At 37.5% G+C, this 17,407-nt stretch overlaps 1 protein-coding gene across 9 annotated transcripts in view; it reads left to right on the forward strand.

Moving 5' to 3' along the window:
- Positions 1–4,051: 4,051 nt before the first annotated feature.
- LOC26536310 (coiled-coil domain-containing protein 40) overlaps positions 4,052–17,407 on the forward strand; it is an 84,910-nt gene continuing 71,554 nt past the window's right edge. For 7 of the 9 annotated variants that reach the window (XM_039371845.2, XM_039371848.2, XM_015189794.3 and 4 more), the window contains exons 1-2: positions 4,052–4,977; positions 5,026–5,168. In XM_039371845.2, the coding sequence (XP_039227779.1) occupies positions 4,166–4,977; positions 5,026–5,168 (955 nt within the window). In that variant the 5' untranslated portion in view covers positions 4,052–4,165. Of the gene's footprint in view, positions 4,978–5,025; positions 5,169–9,733; positions 9,786–14,076; positions 14,160–17,407 lie in introns of those variants that run through there. The other 2 variants (XM_039371851.1, XM_039371847.2) reach the window with 2 other exon arrangements.

Below are 17,407 nucleotides of genomic sequence, written 5' to 3' on the forward strand. Positions count from 1 at the left end.
CAGGCCAAAGCTGGAGTAAACGGAGACACGCCGCGAGCAAACCGGAATACTGCGTCGGGCAGCAAACCTGCCCGAAGACGACTGTTTATTCGTCTAACCCACGCCAGAGTCAACAGCCCCGCCACCTGCAGAATGAGGCTGCAGGGAAGAAAAAGCCAAGGATAAACAAAGATTAAATATTTTCTTTTATAAGCAAACTTACCGCAAAAAGTTTGTCCATAGTCATTAAAGCTTAGGGAAGGAGCGCCTCGATCACAAGGCGTGTCGATCGATGAGTAAAAGTATCGAAACTATCGGCACAGGACGGACACACTGCAAAAATACTAAGGTCATCCAGTGTCTACACCGCACCAACGGAAATAATCGGAAGGTGGCAACAATCAATTGGCATAAGATAGTGTGACCAGATGACGGAAGAACAGGAATACGGCATACTGGAAGAAGAGCGAAGCAAGGAGTCGCTTCACGGAAACAAGAATCAGCGTCAAAATTCAAAAGAAGGAATGGAACCGTGCGTTGAGAGGAGATCGGCGCTGTGAAACTCAAGACAAAGCGGTGAGCGTCGTCGGGATTTCAAGAGTGTTCAACAAGGAACTAAAAGTTTAAATAAATATGAAAAATACGCACAAAAAAGACAACAAAAAAGCCTATTTGAAGAAATTTGTTTAACTTAACATTGACCTGATTATTTAAATATTAGTTTGTGAATACAAAGTTTTTTATTTTTTTTATTTCAATATTAAAAACTATACATAAACAACACTTATAATAAAATACCTAATTTTAAGTGCGGAGTAACTAGCTACTGTGGCCATCGACTCGTGAATACGAAGTAAATACCTTCTACTTTAAAATCCATTTAAATTTTATTTCATAAATGAACACGTGTGCATAACTTTAATTACATTTTTAGAAAGTACTGTTAGCTTTAAAGCAAAAAATGGTTTTGTCTGGAAATATTTGGACTATTTGGAGACAATTTGATTACTTTGTATGTAAATATATTTGTATTTTATTTTTGTTCTCTGGCGAAATCACTGTGCACAGGTAGGTGAGGTCCATTAGGACAAAGCACGGTTGAGACGCCTGGCTACACTGCGAGTCCAGACCAGACCCTGGCGTTAGCCAGGCCAGTCCGAAAGCGTATAAGATGCGGACCAGATAAGGACCAAAGTGCGCGGCGGGAATTGTGGTGTAGACCCAGTCGAGACAATTGACTTCGGTGCGTCCGTGAGAGTACTAGGCAGAGCAAACGTGGGGTTGGCGTGTTGTTGTTTCACCAGGCGATTGCCTTGGGGACCGCCGTTAGCTACCGTGAGTCCGCGTACACTGAGCAGACCTATCCATGTCTCATATTATGAATGGAACCTTACGAGTTTGTCCGGGAATAGGAAGTATCCGTAGTCCGTGTTGACGCTTTCTTAAACTGAGGATATGGTATTTTGTAGCCCTACCTCTATTGATTGTCTTTTAATGATCTGGGGAAACCTGCTGTAGATATTTAATTTGTAAGGATTCTCTAATAATACCCGTTACTCGTAGAGTAAAAGGGTAAACTAAATTCGTTGAAAAGTATGTAACAGGCAGAGGGAAGCGTTTCCGACCATATAAAGTATATATATTCTTGATTAGGATCAATAGCCGAGTCGATCTGGCCATGTCTGTCCGTCTGTCTGTCCCATTCGGAACGCTGAGCTCTCAGGAACTACAAAAGCTGGAAAGTTGGGTCTAAGCATACAGCCTCCAGATACATAGACACAGCGCATGTCGATTCATGTCATGTCGATTCATGTTGCCACGCCCACTCTAACGCCCACAAACCGCCAAGAACTGCCACGCCCACACTTTTAAAATATGTTTTGATATTTTTGAATTTTTTAATTAGACTTGTAAATTTCTATCGATTTGCCAAAAAACTTTTTGCTACGCCCACTCTAACGTCCACAAGCCGCCCAGAGCTGCCACGCCCACACTTTTGAAAAATGTGTTGATAGTTTTTCATTTTTGCATTAGTCTTGTAAATTTCTATCGATTAGCCAAAAAACTTTTTGCCACGCCCACTCTATCGCCCACAAACCGCCAAAAACTGTCAGTGTTGAAGACTCTCCTTCGCATTCCCACTAGCTGAGTAACGGGTATCAGATAGTGGGGAACTCGACTATAGCGTTCTCTCTTGTTTACCGATATTTTAGAAAATGCTGAAATTTCTCCTTCGCACTTCCACTAGCTAAGTAACGGCTATCAAATAATCGGGGAACTCGACTATAGCATTCTCTCTTGTTTTTCGTTATATTTTTTGTTTTACCAAGTTCTATCGGTATATCATAAGGGTGCACGCCCCTTCTAATGCCCACAATTCTCCCAAAACGGTCCCGCCCACACATTTAAAAGAAATATTAATTGTTTTTAAATATATTATTACTTATTCCAATTTCGATATGCCAGAAAAATTTTGAAATTTCTAGTTCGCTTTTTCACTAGCTAAGTAAGATACCCTGAATATAGTATTCTCACTTGTTTTTGTTTTAGCTCCTTTCATTGGCAAAAAGCGATTGGTTGTGCAATTTTTGCGAAATCTTTAATAAATTTACGATAAAAGAGTTTGGGATTTCAAAATGTTGAATGACATGAATCTTATTTGGTCAGAAGGTTTCGATTGGGAAAAAGTGTGGACTGATGAATGTGGTTTGTTCTAATTTTTTTAAGCTGACGTTTACAGACCGAACCCTTGCTATACAAGTACCGTCGGTCAAAAATAAATAGAATTATGTCAAGTGGCTTAAATGTTAAAATCGTACTGATAAAAGAACTCCTATAGTTGGCTCTAAACATATGTCATTGCCAAATGGAATAATGGTAATATCGGGATATACAGGTTGTTGGTTGGGTTTCGTTTCCATGTTACTTGCGTATATAATATATAATGAAATGCTGTTTTATTGAGTCGAACTAATGTCTCGTCAGTTGACTAAGGACAGCGCTAAGAATAAATAAACTTGTAGAAATAGCATGGTTTATTTCTTTAATCACAGCTTAAGACTAAACTCTTGGGACAAAAATCTTACTTGTGCTGCACTTTTGTATATATTATTTCGGGTACACAGGATCGCCCGTTTGGGATATTGATTGTATAAAATAATTTCGAGTGCCGCTTAAGGTGAGCGGAATCGCTTGCTCCGGAAATGGATTGTTTACATTTCGCGAAATCCCACACTCTGCATATTCTTATTTCTTCGAAAAGTACGTGAATATGTCACTATATATGTATACACAGTGGATTCTTTAGTGTGCCAATAGAATTGCGGTCCAGAACTTTTTTACAGCTGTTTTTATTGCCATTCTATACATAGGTGATATTTTACGGGACTCAGGCTTAGACCCCCAAAATAATAGTTTACATGGACGATATCCGCTTATTATTAAAAAACGCGGAAAATGCACTGTCAATGCTTAGGCTGCAAATCAAGAAGGAAGAATGTTAATTCTTTAAGCGGAAAATAACATTTCTTGGGTATATGATCGGGAACGCAATTAATAAGTGCACCTACTGCAAATAATAGTCCTGCACCTGTTATTGAATTTTATTACATCGAAGTGAACCAAAACTTGTTTTATTACGACGAACAGTTTCCAATTTCGGTCACGAAAATAGTCTCTGGAGCAAGGAATCGCAAACAACATCAGAGTTTACAAAAATTTGGCTTTCTGTATTTTTAAAGCCCTATACCGAAAAAATAATACTTTGTCTTCAATTTTTAGCATAAATTTAAATGCAATAAAATGTCGGTTGGATGCGCACAAAGTGACAAACAAAAAGACACAACCCTTATTTTATTTTAAATAGTTCCTTAACATATGGTCCTTGCAATAACTTTTGAACGGAGCCCCCGATTAGTTTTAAACTAATCAATATCAGTCGAATTTAATAAAATAGTTGGGACTGACGTGATTTTCATCTTTCAGCATGTTGTAAGTAAGTATTTTCTAGCATTTTCCTTAACTAGTATTTTCCTTTACTATATATGTACATACATATATCGATCATAGCAACCACTTTGTTTTTTTTTTAACATAATTGACGTTTAAAAATATACGACTCTATCTCTGTACGAGGTCCGAATTATATTTACTTTTCAACATCCAAACACTTCCTATATTAAAAAAAATGTCTGATACTGAAGATATTGATTGTGATTTCCCTCTTATTTTTGAGCCCAATATTGAGGCATCACCTGAACCAGAGGAAATGGCTCTTCTTCCACCAAATCACCCACTACTGAGCAAGTTTCAGGACTGTTTAAGGGGTCACTTAATACGTACTAAACTTGATATAGCAAATGAAATTGCAAATATAAAACACCATGTCAAACTGAAAGAACAACGACGAGAAGAGCAAGGATTGACATTGTATGATATGCAACAAAAAATGAAATTTCAAGAAAAACAAATTATGGAATTATCTGCTGTTATAGAAAAGCATTTAAAAAATCGTCAAGACGAAGAATTTAATACAAAAACTTTAAAGGCGGTAAACGAAGAAAAAATTAAGTTAACTAAGTCACAAAAAACGCTGTATCATGAAAGAATGGCAGAACTGGAAGACATGCAAAGTTTAGGAAGTAACATCAAAAAATGGGCGTGTACCGTAGAAGATGAAGTAAAAAATGCCAAACGCATTGTTAGTAGAGATTCCCAATTGCAAGACCAACTATCACAGGAAAAACGAAAGTCAGATATACTCTTTTATCGGCTAGATATAGAAATAAAAAAGAGAGAAAACGAGTTACAGTCGATTTGTAAAGAAGAAGCTACAATGAAAGAGGTGATTAATATTTTAAATATGAGCATAGCAAATGCCAATACAGATTTGGAAGTTTTGCAAAACGAACACAAGCGGCTCACACAGGCATGGAACGAGGTTATTATAGCCATTCAGTTAAGAGACAAAATTTTATTTCAAGTACAAAACGCATCAAGGTAAACTACTCACAAAAAAAAGGATATATTTTTAACATTTATTTTCAGAAAACACAGGGAGGCAATAAAGCACAATATAGCGGGAATAGAGGCTATTAAAAAACAAATTGGAAAGGAATTGGAACTTAATAAAAAATTGGATTCTTTTAAGCAACGGCTGGCAGATGAAACTAATTCCTTAAAAAGAGAATGTAAGTATTTCATTGTATATATTTCCAGATATGTATTTACATATAACCTATGTAACTTTTTATAACCGTTACTCATAGAGTAAATGGGTATTCTAAATTAGTTAAAAAGTAAGTAAGCAACCTTTCCTAATCAGAACGAATAGTGGCCATTTCCACCTGCCCACAAACCGACAATAACCACGCTTACACTTTTGAAAAATATTTTATTTTTTTTCATATTTGTTATTCTTGTAAATTTCTCTCGATTTGCCAAGAATTTTTTTGTCACGTCCACTCTACCGTCAACAAGCCGCCAAAATCTTCCAGTGTTGAAGACTCTTTTTCGCACTTCTAATAGCTGAGTAACGGGTATCGATTATAGCGTTCTCTCTTGTTATACCCGTTATTCGTAGAGTAAAAGGGTATACTAGATTCGTTGAAAAGTATTTAACAGGCAGAAGGAAGCGTTTCCGACCATATAAAGTATATATATTCTTGATCAGGATCAATGGCCGAGTCAATATGACCATGTCCGTCTGTCTCTCCGTCCGTATGAACGCTGAGATCTCAGGAACTACAAAAGCTAGAAAGTTGAGATTAAGCATGCAGATTCCAGAGACATAGACGCAAGTTTATCGATGTTGCCACGCCCACAAGCCGCCCAAAACTGCCACGCCCACACTTTTGAAAAATGGTTTTATAATTTTTTCATTTTTGTATAGTCTTGTAAATTTCTATCGATTTGCCAAAAAAAATTTTGCCACGCATACTCTAACGCCCACAAACCGCGAAAAACTGTCAGTGTTGAAGACTCTCCTTCGCACATCCACTAGCTGAGTAACGGGTATCAAATAGTCGGGGAACTCGACTATAGCGTTCTCTCTTGTTTCATTTTTGTATAAGTCTTGTAAATTTCTATCGATTTGCCAAAAAACTTTTTGCTACGCCCACTCTAACGCCCACAAACCGCCCAAAGCTGCCACGCCCACACTTTTAAAAAATGTTTTGATATTTTTTCATTTTTGTATTAGTCTTGTAAATTTCTATCGATTTGCAAAAAAACTTTGCCACGCCCACTCTAACGCCCACAAACCGCCAAAAACTGTCAGTGTTGAAGACTCTCCTTCGCATTCCCACCAGCTGAGTAACGGGTATCAGATAGTCGGGGAACTCGACTATAGCGTTCTCTCTTGTTTACCGATATTTTAGAAAATGCTGAAATTTCTCCTTCGCACTTCCACTAGCTAAGTACGGGCTATCAAATAATCGGGGAACTCGACTATAGCATTCTCTCTTGTTTTTCGTTATATTTTTTGTTTTGCTAAGTTCTATCGGTATATCATGAAGGGTGCACGCCCCTTCTAATGCCCACAATTCTCCCAAAACGGTCCCGCCCACACTTTTAAAACAAATATTAATTGTTTTTAAATATATTATTACTTATTCCAATTTCGATATGCCAGAGAAATTTTGAAAATTTTAGTTCGCTTTTCACTAGCTAGTTAGGAAAGTCAAATATAGCATTCTCACTGGTTTTTTGGTAAAACTGTAAACTGATGAATGTGATTCCCAGGTAGTGGTTTGTTCCATTTCTTTGTATGCCGACGAATGCGTTAACAGACCGGACCCTTTTTATACAAGCTTAAAATTTGCTTATGGCTGCTGTCATCAATCTGGAAACCAAATATTCCAAGGGTACCGTCAGTCAAAAAAAAAAAGATTTATGTCCAGTGCCTAAAATTTTAAAATCTTATTCATAAAAGAACTCCTATAGTTGGCTCTAAACATATGTCATTGCCAAATAATGGTGATATCGGGATATACAGGTTATTGGTTTGGTTACGTTTCCAGGTTACTTGCGTATAAATCACTTTTATATATAGTGAAATGCTGTTTTATTGAGTCGAACTAATGTCTCGTCAGTTGACTAAGGACAGCGCTAAGAAGAAATAAACTTGTAGAAATAGCACGGTTTATTTCTTTAATCACAGCTTAAGACTAAACTCTTGGGACAAAAATCGTACTTGTGCTGCACTTTTGTATATATTATTTCGGGTACAGGATCGCCCCTTTGGGATATAGAATGTAAAAAATAATTTCGAGTGCCGCTTAAGAAGAGCGGCATCGCTTGCTCCGGAAATGGATTGCTTACATTTCGCGAAATCCCACACTCTGCATATTCTTATTTCTTCGAACAGTACTAGATATGTGAATATGTCACTTTATATTACACAGTACAACTGCCAACTTGAGTTCACACGTTCGGTGTGAACGGGTCTCAGGCTTAGAGCATAAAAATAATAGTTTACATGGACGACATTCGCTTAGGCTGCAAATCAAGTAGGAAGAATGTTAATTCTTTAAGCATAAAATATAATATCTTGGATATAATATAATCGGGAACGCAATTAAAAAAAAAATTTAGCTTTCGGTATTTTTAAAGCCCTATAACCAGAAAAATAATACTTTGTTTTCAATTTTTGGCAAAAATTTTAAAATCTATGGAATCGAACTTCCAAATGCCTTTCAAAAATGATACCTATGATAACGAAGTCAAGCTGATGTTTCCCAGAGCAATAAAATATCGCTTGTATGCGTACAAACTGACAAACAAATAGACACAACCCTTATTTTATTTTAAAAAGTCCCTTGACATACAGTCCTTGAAATAACTCTTGAACGCGGCACCCGATTAGTTTTAACCTAATCAATATAAGTCGAATTTATAAAATAGCTGGGACTGACATGTGATTTTTATCTTTCAGCATGTTGTAAGTATTTTCTAGCGTTTTCCTTTACTATATACATACATATATCGATCATATTAGCAACCACTTTGTTATCAAAACATATTTCAAAAGTGTGGGCGTTGCACTTTTGGACGAATTGTGGGTGTGTCAATTTTTTTTGGGCAAATCGATAAAAATTTACAAAGCTAAGAAAAAATATCAAAACATTTTCTAAAAGTGTGGATGTGACAGTATTGGGAGGTTTGTGGGCGTTACAGTGGCCGTGGCAACATGTCTTCAACACTGACAGTTTTTGGCGGTTTGTGGACGTGGTAAATCGATAGAAATTTACAAGACCAATACAAAAATGAAAAAATATCAAAACATTCTTTCTGGTTTGTGGGCGTTAAAGTGGGCGTGGCAATATGAATTAACAAACTTGCGCTGCGTCTATGTCTCTGGCGTCTGTATGCTTAATCTCTACTTTCTAGCTTTTGTAGTTCTGCGTTCATACGGACGGACAGACTGACATGGTTATTGATGCTGATCAAGAATATTTATACTTTATTTGGTCAGAAACGCTTTCTTCTGCCTGTTACATACTTATCACCGTAATACCAGATAGTCAGGGAACTCGACTATAACATTTGCTCTTGTTAATCTTAGTTTAGGACTCTTTACAACCATATTATCCGTCAGAAAATCACTTTTATATTTTCAGCTTTTGTTTTGTCTTTTATATAAAACAATACATCAGCATGATGATGTATGATCAGGGGAAAGCCGAGATACGAAAATTTGTTTCTTTAGTGGAACCACCGTCAGGGGTTTTGGTACTTCAGATTGTATTTCTGAAGGGCCTACATGTGCCGGTAGTCCGGACTTAATATTGCTTTGTGGTGGTGGTGGTAAACTATTCGGGACAGGTGGAATCACTGGTTGAGAAAGCAGTACGGACAAATCGGAATCTCTAGCAATCCCAAAGTGGATTCTCTTCACAACGGAGCCAGTGGCTGTTGGGCGTTCCCCTTAGGCTTAAGGCTGTTAAACTGTGAGTCTAGCGCGGAAAGAAAATCTTCAGCTGGACGAAAACTATCTCTAGCTACGCCAAAACTGCGGATCAGTCCTATTAAGCCACCTATAGTTTGGCGCATAAATGATTTTATTTCGTGTGCAATCCCTAGGCAAGCATCCCAACAGTATTTTAGATTTGGGTCCTTAGCTAGGTAATCGGCCGCTAAAACCAGCGCACTTAGTGTGCACCATTTTATCACACAGCCAATAAGTCATTCAGACCATTGTACAAAGACACAAAATTAAAATTTGTAAGGGAGCCGTTAGATGTTCCGCAAAGCGGTCAGCGCGCTTAGCACGCTTTGGTGGGGAACAGCGAGAGAGTAAGTAACAGAGTAAGAGTATGTACATACAAAAACGGCATCAAACAGTAGTGCGTACAGCGCACAAAAGAGAGAATAAACAAAACACAAAGACAGAAAAGCTTAAGATTTAGTTTATTTATTTTATTTATTAGCAAGTTGGTACTTAATTTAAATTAAGTCTAACTTTTTTTTTTTATTAAGCAATAGCAGCTGTGGCCTTAAGCTTGTTTTTTTTTTAAATGTATGGGGTATACTTATTATATGTTCATATTTACATATAAACATGTGGTATTTAATACTAAATATTTTTGTTTTTTTTTTATTTACATGATTTGGATTTGTAATAATTAAATTAGATGGAAAATATTTGTTTGTTTGAGGAACTCTATTGTTTTATCTATGTTTTGGAATGATGTTATTTCTTTTAAATTTTTTTTGCAGATATAAGGATCTTTCTGTATTATATAGTGGGCAATCCATGAGTATTTGTGTAATGGAGAGTGTTGCATTGCACTTTGTACAAAGTGGTGGTAAGATTTTGGGTTTAGAAAGGAGATGGCTATGGGTTAGGTTTGTATGTCCTACTCTTAGTCTTGTGAATTTCAAAGAGTCGACTCGTGATGTATTTTTTATTGTTGATTTCGTAGCTTTGTCAAGGCAGATTGCTTTGTAGTATTGGGATGCGTTGTTAAGTATTAGTTTAAAGTATTGTTGAGTGCTTTGCTTTATGAAGTTTTATATATCAGATGTATTGTAGTTGTTTTTGAAGATTAAAGGAAAATTATGGGTGTTCTTTTCTGTTTTGTCTGCTAACTCATTTCCCACTATACCGCAGTGTCCTGGGACCCAAAGCAGTATTAGTTTAATGGTTTTATATTTATTTATAATTTTTCTAATTGAGTTTGTATAATGGTTATGGTAGTTGCCGTTTTGTATTGCTTTCAATAAAGAAAGGGAGTCTGTGCACACTGTGTTTTCCTCTTTTTTTACTGGCATGGTTACATTCTGCTAATATCGCGGCTAGTTCTGTTGTGAATACTGAGGTGTATTCTGGTAGTATTTGGTAGAAGATTATTTCTTTTTCAGTTGTTACACTGTAAGAAGCACCGTCAGATGATTTTGATCTATCAGTGTATAAGAATATGCGATCTTTCATTGTGTTTTTATATTCTCCAAATTTATGTTGATATATTATTGGTGGAGTGTTTGGTTTGGTAGTATAGTGAAGTGAGGTGTTAAACGACCTGTCGTTGCTTACCCAGTGCAGGATATTTTCTTTTGTTGTTGTTATAGGGGAAATTTGGATTTGGAGTTGTTTGCATAAGTAAATTGTGTTATGGAGCGAAGATTTGATTTTTGGAATTCTTTTAGCTTTAATAATTTGGTTGTAGATAGTTTCTATGGGAGATTGTTTTGAATTCATAATTAATTTGAAGTTTTTTTGGATGGCATGAGCTGTTCTATATTCTATTGGTAGAATATTTGCTTCGTGTAGCAGGTTGTTTAGGTTGAGTCTAATAGCTGAGTGGTACATTGATTTTAATTTGTTGAGGGCTGATTTGGGCGCTGTACCATAAAGGTGGAGCTCGAAATCAATTTTTTACATTATTATTGCTTTTACTACACAGAGTATTATCTGAATTTGTTACTGGATAGGCATTTGATTATATTAGGTCTATTGGAAAGTTGGAGTGTAAGATTGTCGATGTGTTTGTTTCATCTGTATTTATTGTCAATTGTAATACCGAGAGTTTTTAGTGAGTCTACGTTTTGTAGGGTGTATGTGTTGGATTGGAAAGTTAGGTAGCAAATACTTTTCCTGCAGACGTGCAAATGCTTGCATTTGTCTATTGATAGTGATGCTCCTGAGTAGTTGCACAATTGTTTGATGTCAGTGAGTAATGGGTCTATGTTAAGTGTATTTTGTTTTTTATTTAATTTGTAGATGATTGTGTAGTTATCAGCATATGCTGTAAAATGACAGTTTTTGTGTTTGTCAATAAGTTTGTTTAATTTGTTAAAGGCTGTAGCGAATAAAATCACCGACAGGGGTGAGCCTTGTGGGATTCCATTGTTAAGCGGCTGCTGGGAGGAGTATACATTATTGGCTAACACAGTAATTTTGCAGTCGGTTTGCTAGGAAGTTAGAGATATATTTGATTATTCTCGGTCCTATTTTCCATTCAATAAGTTCGTCGATAATGCTTTGGATACCGACTCTGTCAAATGCCTTTGCAAAGTCTAGCGATATAATAGAGTCGTGACTTTTAGTTGAAAGGGAGGACGTGATATGGTAGTCTAATACGGCTAGACAGTCATACACTGATTTCCCTTTTCTGAAGCCCATTTGGCGGCTATTTAGAAGGTTGCCGTTTGTGGCAATCAACCATAGCCGTCTTGCTATGATTTTGTCAAGTATTTTGGCAATGCAGGGATTGAGAGAGATGGGGCGATAGGTGATGTTTTATTCATATTTGGTTTCAGAATGGGTATGATGCAGCTGACTTTGAATTGCTGGGTAATTTGTGTGTTGAGGATGTTATTGAATAAGTTAAGGAGTCTTTGGAGAAGGATGAGAGGTTATGCGATCTTTTACCTTTTATTTGATTAAGAGCAGATAGGAGTTCGACCATGGTGATGTCCTTTTCTATATTCAATGCTAGGGGCGAGGGTATGATGGTGTTAAGTGGTCGCGAGATGGATTTGTGTTGTCTGAATATTGCCGGGAAGTTGCCGTCTAGCGCTGCTTCTGACCAATGAGAGCAGAGCGTGCTATATCATTCCTATTTTGAATGTTAGTAGTTTGATCATTTAGTTCAGAGAGGCAGTGAATATCATGTCGTGATTTTAATCCGCAGAAGCGGTAAATGATCGACCATATTTTACTAACTGGTGTATTTGGGTGTATTTCACTCGTAAAGTTTTGCATAGATATTCTTTTTCTCATTGGCTTTTTTGTAGTTTATAATGTTTGTTTTGTTGATATCGCTATTTCATTTAATCTATGCTGTTTGTTTGTTGTCTTTTAATTTTTGCAGCGTAGGATCCCACCATGGGACAAGTTTGGTTTTTCGTTGTTGTTGGTATTGTGGGATTGCTTGGTTGGCCCCATGGATTAAGATCTTTGTGATATTGGCAGCTTCTTTGTTAGTGTTTTTGAACGGTGGTCTATTGGATGAGAGTGTCTCTGTTATCTCTTTAAAAAGAGGTCGGTTGGCTTTGTTGAGGTTGAATTTTGGACATGTTTTCGGGAAAATAAAGTCTGTGTCGTCGAAAGGGCTAATGTGAATTGGATAGTGATCGCTTCCTGAGAGAGAGTTGTTTTTGCTTCATTTACAGTGTAACATTATAGAGGGTGAAGCTAGAGAGAGGTCAATATTTGTGAATGTGTGGTGGGTGCTAAAGTGAGTTGGGGAGGGTTGTGAGAGAGGATTGATTAATGAATTTAAATAGTGTAATACCTCTGGAGTTATTGTTTTGTGATCCCCAAGATCTGTGCCAGCTATTGAAGTCTCCTATTATTAAAACAGGTGGATGAAGGTTGTTGTATGTGTCATTTGGGTTTTTTAGGTTGAATGTCATCTTGGGAGGTATGTACGAAGTTATTATAGTAAATTTGATTTTTGAGTGAACTTGTACTGCTATGTTGTCTAGGTTTTGACAGTTTATAGGAATGTTTTGTCGCTGTATTGAGTTGTGTACTCTATTGATAGAGGAATTTGCGTTGTATAATGTGAAATTGATTGGGATTGGTATATTTGTTGTGAGGAGTAGGTGAGTTTCTTGCAAGGAGATTATTTTGGGATTATGAGATTTTATAAGTATTTGCAACTGATCATAATGGTTTAAATATCCATTCATATTCCATTGGAGTATATTTAACATTTATTATATATAATAAGGGGAGTTTATATAGGTTTTTTTTTAATTAAGATACTAATAAGAGATTTTCTGTTGCATTGTTGCAAGCGCATGTTGCACTCCAAGCGCACCGCGGCCATCAAGGGCACCAGTATGCAGGTTAGCGGGTGTTATATGCTTTCGCTATCACTGTTTAGGGTGGTGTTTTTGTTTCTGTTATTTTTTTTTGTTTAGATTCATATTTATCTTAACATTTTAGTGGTTTGGTGAGAGTGGCTTGTTTGCTACCATATAATCTAAGCTTGAGTTCTTCAGATATACCTTCTTTGGTTGATGATATAGTTTTAAATGTTGTTGGGAAATCCAATTTCAGTTTCTAAGTCTTGGTATGTTGTTATTGTTCTTTGTTGTTGATTGGTGTTTAATTTGTTGCTGCTGAGGGTAGTAGATTTGTTTGTTGGTTTGTAAGTTGTGGCTGTTTGATGACTTGGTTGGGCCGCTGCTATTGTGGAGAATTTGGAGTCCTGGGGTAAGTGCCGTGAGAAATATATACTGGTTGCTGTTTTATGATATCTTTTTTTTAAGATTTTTATTGATGTTATCTCTTTTTGCTTTATGAAAGCTGGGCATGACTTGTCTGTAGGGCTGTGATTGTTTTGCTTGTTGATATCATATTTGCAGTTGATGCAAAATTTGTCCTTAATGCAAGGTTCATTTCCAATGGTATGTTGTTCGGCAGAGCATTGTTGCATAATTTGGTGGATTTGCAAGTGGATGTGGGGTGTCCAAGTCTTAAGCAATTGCGACATCTTAGTGGTAGTGGGATGTACGGTCGGATGTTTACGCGTTCGTAGCCGATCATTAGTGTCTCTGGTAGGTTTAGTGATGCAAATGCTAAGATAATTAGACCGGTTTCATTGAGGTTGTGGTTTTCCATTTTCAAAATTTTTTTTATTTCAGTGACCTTTTGGGAATTTAGCTCGTTTAAGATGATTGCGTCCCCGATGTTGCGCAGTTCATTGGAGTAGATAGCTCCTTTAGTGAAGTTAAGTATTTTGTGTTCACTTGCAGTTATAGGGAAGTCGGCAAAGGTGGTAAGTTTTAAGAGTTTTAGGACTTGTGTAGTTTTTTTCGTTTTAATTAGCAGAGCACCGGCTTTTGTTTTTTTGCATGATTCGACTTCTCCGTTACAAGTATAGTCTATTACTTTTTTTTAATAATAAATGGTGAAACATTTTCAAACGTTTTGTTGTCTGTTCTATTCACACTTAGGTTCAATTGCTGTTGCTTTGAAAAGTCTGTTTATGTCAGGCGGCATTGTTGTTGTTGGTCTATTGCCCGACTGCACTTGTTCACTTGTTTGTGTTTTACGAATTGTTGTTTGTGTCTTTTCTAAAAATAGCCTGATAAACAGTTGTGTAGGATGTTGTTGTTGTTGCTAAGCACTGATAAGAGATTATTACTCGCTGCTAAGCAGTCACACGTCCTTACTTCTCGAAGCTTGGAGTGAAACTGCTTAAGATTTAGTTAATTTGCTTAAACTAGTGCACGTGCAAAGCGAATGGAGTTTAGGTTTCCAAAATATAATTGTAAAACATTTTTTTTGGGAACCGTCGCTGGTTTTGACAATCGCAAAATAAATTCGGAGCGCAGAAGAAAAGCACGACCGTTCGTTTTGAAGTTAGGATGATTTTTTTTGATGGTGGTTTTTTAATGAATTTTTTTCCCGCTGGTAAAACAAATTAGCATAAAGCCAGGAAAATTAAAAAGTTATTTCACCAACTGTTATTCAAATATGTCAACAAATCGGTTTTCCATTTAAGAGCAAGTTGTGCATGTCGGACTCGTTATACCATTGTTTCCTCTCCATCAATTCTTTGACCTTCATTAAGTCACTTCCAGTTGTGGAAAAAGCCTGTTTCATTAACCTGAGGGTCAACATCGTAATCTTCAGATTGATCCCCTATTAGTTTGCAATACCATTTGCAAGCTGCGCCGTCCAGCAGTCTATGGAATTCTCTGAAAACTTTCTGTCGACTTATTCCACATAATTCTTGCAAGCTTTCCCCACGGAATAAAAAACTTCCAACGGTCATACCGCGGCCGGATCCGTCGAATTTTAAGTTCCATTTATCTAGTATTGGAGCTTAAAATGTTAGACTCCGCTGCTACGCATTGTTGAGGTATCTACTGTGGAAAGCTATCCGAGGGGTTTCTGGGTCGTTTAGGTGGGGGTGCCACTCTTGATTGCCCCGTAAAGGTTTGTATGGCTTCTAACTTAACCACTTTTTTCTTCAGAGCGATTATTTGAACGCTTATGTTCAATTTGAGTATCTCCACTTTCTCTCCCCCAAATCCATCAGATCTCTTTTCCGCCTGTTGGTGTCATTCGATTGGTCTTCGGAACTTGCCTGGTACCGCGGAAGCATGCTGGATTAAGTGCCTCATGTAGTCAGGGGCTGTCTCCCGCGCTCGCATTTCGCGGTGCATGGCTCTTTTCATGCGTGCGTGATGGAGTTACTCTCCCGGTGAAGGGTATAAATAACACTGTCTCTTTTGCCCCCTTTATTTATGTATTTTTGAGAATTTGTTTTCGGTGTTTTGCCTGGTATGCAGCTAAATATATGACACGATCTAAAATGAACGTTGCTGACCACTACTTGTTATAATAAGGTAAGTTGGGGTGCTGTTATGCGATTAATAAGTCTCTCTTCAGTCAAACACTCGTCCGGAATTTAAGCCCCAAACAAAAAAACAATTTCCCGGAGATGTTGGTCGTTGCCCTGGTTACATCCGGCCAACATGCCTCCGTGTTCCACCTCTTAGGGAGCTTTTGCTAGGTTAAATTTGGGAACTGGACCACCTAAGGCAGTGTATGTCCGAAAACTCCTTCCCGGCAGTCGTCGGAAAATCAGGCTGTTTGACCGATACTTTTGGACTCCACAACTTGCTGCTATTTGACCGATACGTTCGGAATCCGCCACTCGCGGTGGCTTGATCTTTACGTTCGGAATCCACAACAGTTTTCCTATTTCCCTGGACTCGAGCCTCACAAACAAACTGGCTACTTGGCCTAGTACGTTGGCAGCGTCGCCCAGAAATGGTCATAGAAAGAATGATCGAACCTCAAACGACCTGGCTCCTTAGCCTAGTACGTCGGTAGGGTAGATTTTACGTTATTCGGTCAGTTCCCGCACTTCCTTTGCACCGCACCACTAAATGCGGTAGCTTTATATCTGCGCTCCTTATATTTTTGGACTCATACTACTCGAACGACCTGGCTACTTGACCTAATACGTTGGATACGTCGGCCAAGAGCACACACAATTTATATTTACGTTAATTAAAAAAATGGTAACTCGGCACTTAGAATGTTGTTATTATAACAGGGAAGACTCAAGTATTTTTGATTAAGGAATTTTACAAATTAATTTGTCTAATGACAAAATAAAGGACATACGATTTTAAATGATAATAAACAAAAGTGATCTCAAAGTTATACATCAGATGTTTGGGAACCAGGAATCAGTGAGTTCATCGATTTTGGATTGAACGAGAATAAATATTAGAAGTGCTTGTAAAAATAATTACATTCGTAACGTTTGTCAATCAGCAGACCTCACTGCCCCATAAGCTAAGTTGTAGCTTGAGCATAGATCGATCGGGCAATGATTCCGCAACATTCCCTCCCCTTTATGCGACCGCATGCCAGATGGATTGTCGCGGGCCGCGCGATCCACTTTTTTGAAAACTGTTCGTCAAACGTTATGAAACTGATCGATGCGTTGACGCATGTAATGCATTTGCAAAAGAATATCGTAAGCCATCAGGATCATGACGTGATTTGCTTTATCTTTATTTTCTCATCATGCGGCGCCCATAAACGTGTGGCTTCCACACACTTCTCTAGCCACGAGTACCATTCTCTGCCGACTGAGCTATCCGGGCTAGAGACAGACGTTATCGGTTGCTATCTGTTTTTCAAGAATGCTTCTGGCACTTTTCCTACCTTGCAAAAAATCGTAATCCTTTGTCTTGTTCCTTTTGTAATGGGGCACCAGGTTTATTATTGTAAAAGCTTAAAAACCTAAACCCTGCAAATTTCAAGAAACAAAAATACTCACACTCTTTGCACAAATTGCATTAAGACTACTGGTCATTAACTGAAGCAGTAAAAATCCGGCAATTGCCGTAAATGCAAAACTGAGCACCACCCTCTTTTTCATTTGACGTCGTCCTCATCACAATAATCTTGTGCACTGCCTGGAACGTCTGCTACTCTTCTTGCACA

The sequence above is a fragment of the Drosophila yakuba genome, chromosome 2L (genome assembly GCF_016746365.2).
Source record: "Drosophila yakuba strain Tai18E2 chromosome 2L, Prin_Dyak_Tai18E2_2.1, whole genome shotgun sequence".
NCBI classification, from domain to species: domain Eukaryota; kingdom Metazoa; phylum Arthropoda; class Insecta; order Diptera; family Drosophilidae; genus Drosophila; species Drosophila yakuba.